At 42.6% G+C, this 14,243-nt stretch overlaps 1 protein-coding gene and 1 non-coding gene across 6 annotated transcripts in view; one reads left to right on the top strand and one right to left on the bottom strand.

The window, feature by feature from the left end:
- Positions 1-4,482: 4,482 nt before the first annotated feature.
- rhbdf1b (rhomboid 5 homolog 1b (Drosophila)) overlaps positions 4,483-14,243 on the bottom strand; it is a 45,037-nt gene continuing 35,276 nt past the window's right edge. For 4 of the 5 annotated variants that reach the window (XM_084938155.1, XM_084938157.1, XM_084938158.1 and 1 more), the window contains 14 exons: positions 13,690-13,812; positions 13,283-13,425; positions 12,942-13,196; positions 12,753-12,864; positions 12,587-12,661; positions 11,852-12,013; positions 11,480-11,580; positions 11,224-11,287; positions 10,600-10,694; positions 10,347-10,422; positions 9,910-10,010; positions 9,599-9,752; positions 9,272-9,495; positions 4,484-8,516 (listed from right to left, as the gene is read on the bottom strand). In XM_084938155.1, the coding sequence (XP_084794281.1) occupies positions 8,321-8,516; positions 9,272-9,495; positions 9,599-9,752; positions 9,910-10,010; positions 10,347-10,422; positions 10,600-10,694; positions 11,224-11,287; positions 11,480-11,580; positions 11,852-12,013; positions 12,587-12,661; positions 12,753-12,864; positions 12,942-13,196; positions 13,283-13,425; positions 13,690-13,812 (1,881 nt within the window). In that variant the 3' untranslated portion in view covers positions 4,484-8,320. Of the gene's footprint in view, positions 8,517-9,271; positions 9,496-9,598; positions 9,753-9,909; positions 10,011-10,346; positions 10,423-10,599; positions 10,695-11,223; positions 11,288-11,479; positions 11,581-11,851; positions 12,014-12,586; positions 12,662-12,752; positions 12,865-12,941; positions 13,197-13,282; positions 13,426-13,689; positions 13,813-14,243 lie in introns of all 5 variants that reach the window. The other variant, XM_084938159.1, reaches the window with a different exon arrangement.
- On the top strand, positions 10,150-10,243 carry trnai-uau (transfer RNA isoleucine (anticodon UAU)). Its single transcript has 2 exons — positions 10,150-10,187; positions 10,208-10,243. It is a non-coding gene; the product is annotated as a tRNA-Ile (tRNA).

Raw genomic sequence — 14,243 nt, 5'->3', positions numbered from 1 at the left:
ACAAATCACCCCTGATGCTTTACTCCACCCACGCCACCCCGACAATCCTTCACCTCCCTTGTACACAGTCCATTTTTGGCGTAATACTACAAATTTCAGTTTACAATTGCTGGGCAGATCAAATTTAACGGCACAATGACAGAACAGCACTTTACATGTATACACACTTCAGCATTGTTTGTTTTGTTTGGTTTGGCAAACACAAGCACAAATCTTTGCATAAAAAGCAAAATCAGGAAAAGAAAGAGGACGTGGTTAAACAGCTGAGTCACAGATTGGCTGGGTTTCTTTTTGCAGCTCTGGTGTTCAGCGTTGATTCCAAACTGCAGTTTAATGAAAAGTTTGTATGAACTATTAGAGGGATTTTTTAGTAAGAAGAACAAATATATTAAATAGGTGAATTGAATATGATGATATAGATCCATCCTTTTATTTATAGCTTTTAAGATTAGTTTGAAAAGGGACTGCTGGTATAATTATTGCTTCCATAACATCCATCCTATATGTAATACACTGATGTTAGTACTGAATTTCTCTCAATTTTATTTTACAAATGTACTATTTTATTTACTGATGAAAAAACAGTGTTAATGGGCTGCACATTGGCTTTGAGGAAAATCATTCCTATTGTCTTGTTAATATTTAAACCAGGACAGAACAGGTCAAGCTGCTATGTTAACCTTTCCATAGCCGTTCTCACTGTTGCTTCACAGCTGTTAACTCAACTGTGTAAACCATGTCTGTCTAAGTAGTTTTTGCACTTATGGACAGATGCAGTGAAATAGTTGCTGCACATTTAAAATTTGCGTCAGAGTCTGCAGGAGACAACTGGGTTGGATGTTGGGTGTTCACAGAGACCAGTCAGAGACCTGGCTTTGCATTCTGGTTTTGGGCAATGATCCCATGGTGGATTTGTGTTTCCAAGAAGCTACCAACAGTGTTTCTGCCTCTTGGCAGAAATCTTAGTCCTTGTCCTCTTCTTCCTTTTCTGCCTCTAAAGTGACCGCCTATAGGATTCTCACTTGACATCATGTCCACATTGAGATCTGAAACGACCACCGGTTGTTGGAGAAAAATATGGCTTTCCTAACTGAGTGACAGTGGTTCCTGGAGGTTGCTGGTGTCATTACTCTAAAAAAAATAGACGTATTACACACATTACACAGAACACTTTTCTTAAAAGTAATTCAGTACGTTACTTAATTATTCCCAGGTCTGTTTGCTGGACATTCACTCAGCTGTAACATCACTCTGGGTTTTTGCCTAGCTTAGTGTCTGCATGCTTTCTGTGCAGATGCTTGCGAAGAGCTAAAGTTGTGTTAGCAGCATAATGCAGTTGTTTCTGTCCTGGATGCAGTTTGCACTTTAGCATTGCGCTCTCATCCTTTTGTGCAATAAAAATAAAAGTCATGCCCCTATCCACACCGTAGACTGCAGCACTGTTTTCCTCCTCTGGCACAAGAACTCAAATCAGCTGATTGTAGTGCAAGTGCAAGAACCAATAAGCAGAATCAATCGGTAAGCAGACTAACAATTCCAAGAAATTCTTTGTTGCTTTAGAAAGACAATGCATCACTTACCTATCTAAAGCATCAAAACCAATGTTGGCACATGAAGTCTGGACTCCATTTACAGCTGCTCAGCACTATAGGGGTGTGCTGCAACAAACTAGAGATGCAGCCCTAAATCACTTTCTTTAAATTTGCAAGAGTGTGCACTTGCAGATGACCACGCTCTCTTAACACGCTTTGAGCTTTGCTTTCATTTTGGGGAAGGGACTTGCTGTTCAGAGGCATTTGGTATATGCTACTAGTATATCAGTTACTCTATAAACATGAGTGGAAAAGAAAAGTTTAATAATGCTGCAGCCTACTACAAGGGGATATTGTTACTAGAAATTTGTTATAACTTTCTTCACAGTGTGGATAGAAAGCATCATCGGTTTACAAATGATGTTTGGTTCAGAATGTAGCTGTGTATATGTAATGTAATTTCTCTGATGCAATGTGTGTTACAGTGTCAGTGTTATTGTTATTTTTTTTTGTCACAGTTCAGTTGTGGAATATTATAACATATAACCTAAATAATAGGGGTCCTAATAAAGTTCCTTGAGGAGCACCCACTGATGACTTCATGTCAGCCCACTTAGTGCACGGTTAATTTTAGCACGCTTTTCTATTTTGCTTTTGAACGTTCTCTTCTCTTTCCCCTCCTCCCATGTGTACTGTGTGAACATCTCATAACAATTCCATGAAAATGAATCCAGTGAGACGTAACCTACACACAGGGGGGAGCACAGGAAGGAGGGGGGTGGGTGGTCACATAAACATGGACACGCAGAGCGAGGAGAAGAAAGAGAATTACTAACCATCGGAGAGAGTCTGAGAGGGCATTCAGGGAGAGAGCATTGTCAGAGTGATCACTAATGAGGTACGTGCATGTCGGTGCACCTATGTGTGAGTGTTTGTTTGTTTGTGTGTGTATGTGAGTGTGTGTGTAATTAGTGACTGTGAGCCCATGAGTGCAGGATAAGAGCAAGTCTTCAGGGCGGCTGGAGGACACATGGCATAGAAGGGGAGGATTGTCCTCTGGAGACGACAGAGAGGTGTGTGTGTGTGTGTGTGTGTGTGTGTGTGTGTGTGTGTGTGTGTGTGTGTGTGTGCGCGTGTGTGTGGACGGTGTTGCACCACTTTGATATTATTTGGCACAACTATCAACAAGATAATGTTGCATATAACAAAGTCCATTAAGAAACTAATGTCAAACCCAGCCCATAATTTCATGGAAAACATGAAACAAGACACACACACACACACACACAGACATACGCACGCACATATATGTGCATGACTTGTTGTTTGGAAAACATGAACCAGGTCTGTGACCACTCGCAGTCAGTTGCCACCCTCATCTTGAGTGAATCAAGATGGCAATAAAACAATAATTTGCTATCAGCCTGCTATGAGTTTGCAACTGAATGGGGTCAAGTCGGCAATTATATGCAGTCTGTGATGCTACAGCAATTAAATGTGATAAATTGGCAAAGAGCAGGCACAGAAATTTGCATGAACTAACTCATATTCAGAGTCCATTCAGAACCTCATTGATTTGAAGCAGAAATTCAAATATTTTTCCAAGATTAGTGACATCACATAGGTGCTCTGCAACCTAGCTTTTATGTAGAAATGTAACCAAAATGCAACCAGATGGCAACCTATTGCAAAGAGACACGCTTCTTATGAGTTGCACTTAGCAGCGTAGGCTGACAGACCGCAGCGTGTTGCCAATCATCAAGCAATCATCAGTTTTTTTCTAGTTGCAAGGAGGTTGCTATCTTATTTTTGCTCTGGTGTGACTGAGCCATAATGGATCCAAGCTTTAAAGAAATGCAAATGAGCTACAGCTATAGTTGCAAATAGACAAGCTGGAACATTAGTACAAAAATGTCACTGTGGATACACATCTTACAGTTTCAGAGAGCAGAGATTGTCTTATAACCTGCACATGCTTGATGTTTGTGAACCTCGCAGATTAAGCAGCTACTAGATAAAGATTTATAGTGAATACACACACACACACACACACACACTAGCGGGAGAAGGTTTTTCAGCATTAGTCCAGGTGGTGTATGGGACCATGTTGGGGGAGGGTGCTATAACATTACTCTCCATCAGCTCTGACATAGGTGGGATCATCAGCCAGGTGTGTGCAAGCCCTGCGGTACAGGTACACCTCCCCCTTCTCTCTCTCTCTCTCTCTCTCACACACACACAAACACACACACATATAAATACAGCCACCCCTCCCTTGCCCACTTAGTAGCCTCCTTCACCTGATGGCCAGGGTGCTGAGTCGGAGGAGTCTGTGTGTATTATTATGTGTTCCAGGCACAATGAAGAGAGAGGGTCTGTCAGTTGCCACCTGTTGGCCAGCTGTCAGGGTCCCATTTCAGGGTCACCTTTCCATCTTTCCACGCAGTAGTTACATCTATCTATCTATCTAGCTATCTTACCTGCAAGTGACATAAGTTTAATTTACTCCTATCAGGCCCGAAAAACCAACCAACCATTACGACACTACACAAGGAGGTGGAGGAAGAGGAGGTGGGGGGAGGTTCAGGGAGCACTGAAGGGGTATCTAAATGTGTCTCGTTTGATGCTGATCAATGGGTCGCAGATACCACCCTCTTCATGTTACATTACCATCTCTATGGGAGCCTTGATGGAGAGTTTCAGGGGTGGGGGTGTGCAAAATGGATGGATGGACTAGAAAAACCAAATGATGAATGAGTGATGGAAAAAGGGAGGCATGAAATGAGCATGAGGTGGAGGAGGAGGTGGACGTGACAGGGGTTGGATTGGAGAAGGGATCAGTGCAGAAGTGTGTGTGCGTGTTTTGGGGGGGGGGGGGGGGGGGTCGTGAGAAGGGAGAGATAATTTCCTCTGAGGAGTGGTGGTGGTGAGGTTGGGATGGGGAGGTGGGCAGGGTGGTGGTTGTTGTTGGGCGGGGGGGTAATGGCTTTGGGTGCTGCCTTAATTACACCAAGCAGCCAGTAGATGACAGAATGAGATTATTTTTCAGGAATTGTACGCAGGGTCATTAACTTGTCACTATTAGTTGCTCAGCCATACAGCATAGACACAACACAGAAAAAGGAGATTATAGGAGAATTCTTATAGTATAAAATCACAAATCACCACAAAGTTTTAGTTTATGAAATTTAAATGAGCCCACAGAGAAAAAGGAGGTTGAACTAGGCGCCTTCTTCGTGTGAGGCAACAGTGTTACCCATTTATCCACCCACTGTGCCACCATGCTGTCCAAAGAGTCCAGACAGTTCCAACTGTAGAAATTGTGCAAACAAAGCAGTGCAGTGATTTTTTATAGTGCTCAAGTTTTATTTCACTTAAATGCTACGTATAAAAATCAAATTAATTAAAAAAAAAAAAACACTGGAAGTTAACACAATCTGCTGGTGATTACAAAACAACAAACAAACAAAAAACAGCCTTTGGAACAATAGGTTTGGGGTTTGAATCCTGACCACGGCATGCCTCCAGTAAGTGTCCCCTGGCTAGGTCCTTCATGCTACTCAAGCTTACTTTGGGGTATGATTGAGAGACACATAACTGAAGCCATACCAGCTCAGTTGTTGAGAAACCAGGACACCACACCAGGCAGGTCCCCAGGTACAGGGTGTGCAAAGATACCCCTGAGACAATCCAGCACATAACAGCAGGGAGCAAGTGGCTGGCATAGTATAGGGGAAAATGGGAGTCAAAATGGGAGACGGCCCTAGGGTGGTTGACCATAACCAAGCAAAGATCCTGTGGAACTTCTAGATACAGACGGACAAACCAAGTGATAGTGACAGAAAGTGACAGCAAGATCAGGAAGAAGGAACAGGAGAAGCTGGGGAAATAGGGTGGAGGGTGAAGGCAACAGTGGTCCCAGTGGTAATCGCAGCAGTCGGGGCAGAAACCCCAAACTGGGCCAGTGTCTCCAGATCCCAGGAACATCCAAGATCTCGGTCCAGAAGAGCGCAGTCATAGGAACACTAAAGATACTGCGCAGGGCCCTCAAGCTGTAAGGAGTGGGGAACTTTTCTTTTTTAAATTTATCTGTCTTTCTTTCTTTTTATGCATTCATATATAATTATTATTTGTTTGTTTCTTATAATTACAATTCAATTTAAAGTCCATTTAATTACTGGGGAATTACACCCTTGCACAGGCTGTATTATGAAGTGTTACTGTTTTTCCTTTCATGCTTGCAGAACTGGCTTAAAGCATCTAATCAAGCCGGATTTTGATCAAATATGAGATTTTTAGATTAATTAATTGTCAATTAATTGTTAATCCTGCATTCCTGGCCCAATTGCATATTAATAATAAAAGAGAGTAGGACAACAATTATCACAACACCAAAGTCAACTCCAGCTAGTCATACAAAGACGACTTCTGCTCCATTGTGTATGCAGATCAGTGTTGTCCTCTCAGCTCCTCTCTAGCATAAGTGCGCACTTATTTAGAGTCAATTACAGACAAGACTTAATGAATGCCAGAGCAATCACACGTGTGTATGTGCATGCAAACGCCAGTGTGTGCGTGTGTCCGTGCGCGCTCAAAGAGAGGAGGAAAAAAGCGCCGGCGTCGACAAACCCATCGGTGCAACACGCGGTGAGCATCAGGGGCCGCAATAAGCGCTCTGCACGCTAATAAACCTTCTGCTTGAATTAATGACATTCAAATCCCCGAAAACACCACAACAGCATTGCTGTAATTTGAGCTTCGCACCCTCAGCGGCGGTCATGTTGCACCCCAACCTGTAAGTTATTGGTCTCGGGTTGCCATCTATTGGCCGTTCCCCAAACGCAGCAAGACTTCTATTTGTCCGGCTCTGACCAGTGTTAAGAAATTAGCCATCAGTATTTAATGGTGTTTATAGTTTCAGTGTAAAAGGGCACTATCATCATTGTCGGCTTACGTTATTGCACTCACGAGGCGTCACATCTGATTTGATTCTTTCTGCGTGCCCAAGAGAGGGTTACTGATTATCTGACAAACCGAAAAGGTCAGTTTATATGCCAATTTCATTATGATATACCATACTCAGAATTTTAAAAAGAATCACTTCTGTTAGCAGTAACGTAAAGTAAAATATCTATATTCACTGAAACAAAAAGTGTACGTGTTTTTGAATTCTGTGTATTATAATGGATTCTCCATTTCAAGGAGTGATTAATGATGTTAATGTATTAAAAACACAACTTCAAAGTTAAGAAATAAATGTGTAAAATGACAGAAAATGATCTGGTAGCTCACTGGCCAGACTGTCCTGTAATTATAAAACAAAGTTTCTGTGTTAACTCACAGAAAATGGCCTTTTTTGTGGATTTGTTGTAAATAAATATACATTTATATAGTCAGTAGTGAAAAAACAGGAACTTTTTTGTTATTTTATTGTTTATATTACTTGATTACTGTGGTGCAATATGAGCAGCTGTGGTGGTGGGGATGGGAAAAAGTTGTAAAACGTTTTAAAATGAATTTAAAAGTCCAAAAATGCGGCTTTTCCAAAGCCATTCAGCGGAACAGGTTGGAGTCTTTTCCAGGCCAGTTCTGCCCCTGGTTGTCAACCATGGTCTAAAATAGGGGTGGGGAACTCCAGGCTTCAATGGCTGGAGTCCTGCAGGTTTTAGATCGCACCCTGGGTCAACACACCTGAATCAAATGATTAGTTCATAACAGGCCTCTGGAGAACTTCAAGACATGTTGAGGAGGTCATTTAACCATTTAAATCAGCTGTGTTGGATCAAGGACACATCTAAAACCTGCAGGACACCGGCCCTCGAGGCCTGGAGTTCCCCACCCCCTGGTCGAAATGATCTGTGTGAGACACAGTCATTCATGACAATTCACAAACTCAAAAACCACAGACACTGTGGGCTCCAGTGGTGCAGTCTGGTAGAGTGGAGTACTAACTTATGAAGCAATGCTGAGGTTGTGAGTTTAAGCATCAGTCTCTGGCTATCTGAGAACAGACAACACACAGTCACGGATTTTGTCCTCTTGTGTTCATTGCCAGGTAGCTAAAACGCCACCACTTTTAATAAAACACACACACATACACAAATTCACCTTTTAACAGCTTTCTAGGATTGAGCGCATGAACCCACCTGTTTTTGTTGTTGTTTTTTGTAAACATATATATATAAAAAAAAGAGGTGAATATTAAAAAAACAGAACATCCATTTGTGACTGGAGTGCTTTAAAGGCTGTGGTTTCCAGAGTGGTAAACAAATAAACAAAAATGGCATTCCAGCCTCCAAATACTGAAGTAAAAAACATATTTGACATGATTTGTGTCTGAAAGCAGTTTCCACAGACATTAAAGTCAGAGGCTGTGCTGTATCAGTAAGGCACGCTGATGAATTTAGAGCCTTGTGTCCTTAGAGTTCACGGCAGAGCGTCCAGGAAGCTGTGACTGCTGGGTAAAAAGTACCAAATAAAACTTCCATGTGGCCACTAAGGTGTACTGTTACTGGCCAGTGCAAGTGGACATTGATTAGCCCAGTCACACACAGATCAGTTATTAGTCCATTGTTCTCCTTGTTTTCATGCATATTGATATATTCAGTCAAACTCCTGAAGGCTTTCATGCATGTTGTTTTGTATATTGAAAAAATACATCTGGAATTCACCAGTCCGTACAAAATCTAGAAATACTGATGGTTTTATCAGTCGTAAGTGCTACCAAGCACCATTTCACACATCCTATCTTATCAGTGGACATCAGCTTGGACTCCAAGGACTAACAGTCAGAGGAGGTGTGCGTTTAGGTCGTACTTCTCGCAGAACTTGTCTGTGATGGGGATGCAGGTGAGGTACTCGCACCAGTCGCACTTCACGGGGTAGATGTAGAAGAGAACGGCCAGAGCGGAGAACAGACCCAGGAAGATCAGCAGGAAGACGCAGATTTGGACTCGCTTTCGGTACATATCGGAACGGCCGAAGCTGGTGGGTGAAAAAAACAACAACAAAACAACAGTGACATCATTACTTCCCTCAGAGAACGGTCATTGTTTTGCATCAAACCTCTTAAATCATGAAAGTGATGAAGGGAGTGAAAACTGCATATAGACTGAGGTCAGACTGAGGAAACGTTCAGTCAAAGGAAAGAATAGAGAATCTAGAGGTAAGCCAAGTGAATGCTAAGCTAGGCTAACTAGCGCCAGCTTAATTTAGCTTTAAATATAAAGTGGCAACAGTTTTCAGTCTCTTCAATTTCCACAACATGTGAACCATTCCTTTCATTTCTTTATATTTTGCTTCCAAGGAGTCAGACCTTCCTACAGCAATAGTCCTCCAGGCTTTCTGAAGGTCTTTCAAAGCTTTTCTTTGGACACTTACTGCTTTTTCACTCGTATTCAGAATCTGTTTTAAACTGTATCTTTAGGCACTTTGTTACTAGCAGCCTGTCTTAAAAAACATAGAAAAGATAAAAGAAAAGAGGAAAGGAGAAGTAGTAGAAGCAGATAAACAGTAGATGAAAGTGTTTAAGAGATGCATCTGGCCCTTCAGTTAATCCGTCTACTCCATCAGACAACACTGAGGTATGCTAGCTACACAAGAGCTGGACTGAACACACATAAAAGTGCGGTCACATTTTGACCTACCATGTAATACCATCTAGAAAGCATCTGGCCTCGAATGTACTGCCAATGCAGTAAAGCCTGGATAGAAAGGCACACAGAGCAATAGTCACTTACCTGATGTATGGGAGGAAGGCGAAGGACAGGAAGAATCCGGAAACGAAACCACAGATGTGGGCAAAGTTGTCGATCCAGGGAAGCAAACCAAAAGAGAAGAAGAACACAGAGATGGCCAACAGCTTAGCAAACGCTCGCCACGGTCGCTCGAGGATCTGCCAGCTCTGAAACAGCTCCACAAAAAGACAAGCCAGGATGCCGAACTGGCTGCCAGCAGGACCCACCTGGGAGGAAAAAGACAGGCACCTATAGATCGCACACAGATCGACTAAATGAAAACAATGTATAACTATGATATTTTTTGGTAACATCAACATCAGCTTGTACCTCTGCTCTATAGGGCAGGAAGATGGCAGAGGCCAGGTTGCCAGTGATGCCACTGAGCATGTAGATAATAGAGATTCTGAGCCAGCCAGCCAACTTCTCTATATCCCTCAGCACCGTCATCTGGAACAACACCGAAACCAAGCAGTGCAGAATTCTGCAGGGACAAGCAAGACAGGCAACCAGTTATCCTTAACATTCCACAAATGCATGCACAATTTCACTGAAGTATTCAGGCAACTAAGTTTTTCCCATAATTTAACATCTTCATGGCTGCTTTAAATACTGAAGGGAGAAAGGAAGAGTGCAGTCACCCAGCATGAAGAAACAGGGACAACCAGAGCCGAGAGAACTGATCAGGGACCTCTGGGTTGAGGAAAGGCAGCAAACCGCAGACATCGTCCATGCAGGCCACCTGGGACCAATGAAAACAGCGATACAATCAGTCAGGGTTACGGCTACAACAGTCAGTGATGCTCTGCTGCCACCTTGTGGTGGAATGTGCCAGAGGTGAATGCAGTCCACAGTCCATTCTGTTGCATTGCGCGCTGCAGGCTCCAGTGGCGCAATCGGTCAGCGCGCGGTACTTATACGACAGTAACCTGCAGAGCAATGCCGAGGTTGTGAGTTCGAGCCTCACCTGGAGCAACAATGTTTTAAATCACCAGGCTCTCACTTAAAGGAGCAAATTTACACTGGCCAGTTTTTAAACATGCAGTTAAAAAAGGTGTGTGTGTGCTGTTTGTCCTACCTGTGAGCAGAGAGTAGCCTCCTCATGGAAGTAGCCATGCATAAAATCACAGTACTCTCTAGAAGTTATTTCACACCTGCAACACGAATTCAGGTTTTTAAGTAGAGATCAGTGTACTAATCTTTTATTCAAACACATTTATTATGTAATCAAAATGTGGATCAGTTCCTTTTTTCACTGCACCATAAAGATACTGTTAATGTTTGACGCTGTTACTGAGCACGTGTTGTAAATAAGCGATCCCGATCCTCACCGTCCTTTGGTTCCGATGCAGCAGGGCCGGCCTGTGATGGTGCAATCAATGTGGGGGAGGTTAGTGTGATTCCCAGAGTTGAACCTTGTGCAAACCTACAGATCAAAACCACAGTGAAAGTTTCTCATCGGATTACAGTTACAACAGTTTAGAGAAAAAAAACCACACACACAAGGAGAACAAGGAGACAACTGTCTGCCTCACATTGACTTGAACCAAACCACTTAAATGCAATATTACATTAGTCTTTAGAGACTCTCTTGACTCTCTTGCAGTACAGTTCTACTGAGCTACAGTTGTATAATCAGACATCTTAGCCTTTTGGTATATGACTGGCTTAGAAACAGAATCATTGCTATCTGATACTACCTGATCCATGTATCTACTCATTGATAAATAATAGTATCAGATGAACACTTGGCCCATCTGGAGTTAGGGGTAAGGTTTGGCTTTGGTTACGAATTTTAGCTGTAACACTGAAAAATGCTTAAAGACTTCAGTGGAAATGTATCTCCTAGTTTCCGAACAGTGGCCTGTTTAGCATTTGTTTTATATAAAACCAAACCCTTAATCTAACCCTGTGGATGTTGTGAGGTTAAACTGTTAACATGTTAGTGTGCTTACAGGCCAAGAAGTGATGTCATCCGGCCACTCATGCGGTGAAACAGAGGCTGGCTCCAGACAGATTCTGCAAAATCAAAAGTACAAGAAATAAGAGTGAACACTGACGTCTTCCAGCAGGGTAAGTCGGCTCCAACAGCTCAGCCCACACATGGATAAAAACAAAGTCTGTCCGGCAGACTGTTGCTCTTGTCTTAAGTTATGAGTCCTTCATCCAAAATTGTTTTCTATTAAAGCTGAAGAATGATAATCATGTTACCTGGGGTCCTGATGGCAAACGGCACCATGTTGCCGGAGTTCACTGTTCAAAGAAGGAGCACTGGGGTGCTGAGGCCACTTCACCCACACTGCCAGTGTGCTCTGCAGAGCAAAGACATGCCATGTATATTCAGAATGCACTGACACTATACGTCAATGGACCGGTTCTTGTATAGCACTATCTGAGTACTGAAAGTGCTTTACACAACTTGCTTCATTCACTGTTTTCTACCTAACATGCATGCAAGTTCTGCGTAGCATCAGTAAGGTATCATTTTCTAAGCACAAGTTTCAATAAAATCATTGTGTGCCTGAAATAAACAGGTCGTGGTCGGTGCTGAGACTCTTTCAAATCTAAGCTGGTGTCACTGACCGAACACTCCTCCTGTAGAGTCTGCAGGCAGCCGGAGCGATCATTCCTCACACAGCAGCCCGATTCTCTCTCTAGTGCTCGCTTCTCCTGGATCAGCTTGTGGATCTCTTCATCCTGACGCATGCACGGGGAAAACTTGGCTCCCAGGTGAATCAGCGCTTCCTGTGGCGAAGAAGAGATGACGTGACAATTTGAAAAGAAAAATGTCCATCTGGATCCTAACACTACGCCTCTGTCAAATAAGTCTTTCAAGACACCAGCCACAGGAAACAAACAAATACATTTGTGCATTCATTTCAACTGAAGATTGTGTGATTGATTTAAATATGGAACCTGGTGTGTTTAAATACTACTACAACAGAAAATGTATATTTTAACCATTTATTCCTTTATTTAGTCAAAAATCATACATGCATTTAATTTCGACATGCGTTTGAATCATTTAACTTTTAACTAACACTAACACATTATATTTATATGATATTTGTGTGTATTAGTAGCTAATGCAACAAGTGTTCATGAATACATGAGCAGATTATACACACTTATGGTTAAAGAGGGCGTACAGCCTCTTTCAATTCTACATCACTTTGTTCTTTAATTATCGCATTCACAAGATTTTTAGAAAACTCGACTTCTGACCTCTGACCTTGAGGCAGAGGTCACTGAGATTCAAACTCGCCTGCGATTTTTAGTAGTGTGAAAGGCGGTGGATAAAAGACTGGAAGTACTTACAGAGCTCGGACCCACCCAGAAGTTTTGCTGTTGCACAAACTTCACGTTTTCGTAAACCCCCTTGTTCCTCAGCACCTCAAAAATAAAAAAAAATATAAATTTCAGTATTCAAAAATTTGTAACAAAGCAGCATTAAACCCTTATAAAAGTCGAACAGTTTACTTACAGAGTCGACAGTTTCGTGTTGCGAGAAGCCGATAGGGGCAATACCGTAAATGGTGACAGCCAGAATGGTAATGAGCAGGTGGACGCAGGTGATCCAGTAGGTAAAAAAAGGCCTGGAGAGGGAAGCATTTTTAATGCATTGTTTACTTTTTGCATTCAAACATTTCTAAACAGCCACATCCCGTCTCACCTGTGATCATCCATGTCTTCAATCTGCCGCTTGACGTAGCTGTCTATGCGTTTGCGATACGACCGGTTAGTGAGACGTCCGACTATGCCCAGCCCGTACGGCCTCTTCTCTCTGGCAAAAAGCTTCTTAACCGGAACCACGATTCTTTGCCCTCGCTGCTGATGGCTGTTGACGCTCACCACCTCCTGTTTCAGGCGGACTTTGGGTTGGACCGCAGAGCCGGATTTTGCCTTCCGCCACCCTCGCTCTAAAGGCCTGAATCGGGGAGGAGGAAGCATTCTAAGGGATTGCAGCTCCTTTCATTTTTTTGTGTGCATGTGAAGGATACGGTGGAGACCTACATCATGAGATGACTCCTCTCTAGTTCGTTCCTATCCAGAGCGCTTCCCGTGAGCTCGCTCTCATCTAGCTGTTTGAGGGCAGCCTCCGATGGAGTCTCAAAAACCTCGTCAGCATAGCTGGACAACTCATCCTGCAGGCCTTCCTGCAAAGACGACTCGGTAAGCTGGACTCATTTCATAAATACACCGTAGACAGTATTTTTAATTTATTTCACAGAAATAAGCACACATGTTTTTGCTACATAAAGTCTCTGCGGGCTATCGCATTCAGAAGATTGCAGAACTGAAAATTATGCTGCAGGAAGTTCTTATACTGAACGAAAAAATGCAAGCTTTATCAATCTGTGAATTCAAATGAATGTCACAGTGACTAAAAGTCGCTTTGGGAGAGTGTGTCCACTGCTCACTCTGGTGAAGAAAGAAGTATCTAGGTCATCGGGGAAATCCGCAGTGTCATCTTCGAAAAAACTAGGAGGCATGAAACTTCGTCTGCGGCGCCGCCCAGCGGTGCTCTCGCCTAACGTCCGGCCCTGAGAAACGATCAGAAACAGGACATTTCAAACAAAGATGGAGAAAATTTTCTAAATCACATCGACAAAAGTACCTTAATAATAAAGGTATTACTTTATCATTGCGAAATGAGAGCTGGTTTCTATTAATGGAGACAAAATATCACCATTTTTTGTCAAAGCTACTGGTGACACAAATGCACACAAGGTGGCTCACTGGGTTCATGGTAATAGTGAAAAAGCTCTAACCTATGAACCCCTCGGTGTCACACTTAAATGAAAAATCTAAGTATCATGTAAAATGTCCTTTCTGTATTTCTTTTTCTAAATCTTTTTTTTGGCCTGTCTGTCACCGTAGCAACCAGAAAAATGCCCAACAGATTTACTTTCCCAAATGGATCATTATGGCTTTTCCCATACTGGTCTACTTGATTGTCATTGCTTGTTCGATC

This window comes from Perissodus microlepis, chromosome 8 (genome assembly GCF_051167445.1).
Source record: "Perissodus microlepis isolate ML-2025 ecotype Zambia chromosome 8, ASM5116744v1, whole genome shotgun sequence".
Classification (NCBI taxonomy): domain Eukaryota; kingdom Metazoa; phylum Chordata; class Actinopteri; order Cichliformes; family Cichlidae; genus Perissodus; species Perissodus microlepis.
Note: the sequence above shows the minus strand (reverse complement) of the source record. Positions and strands in the feature narration are given on the sequence as shown.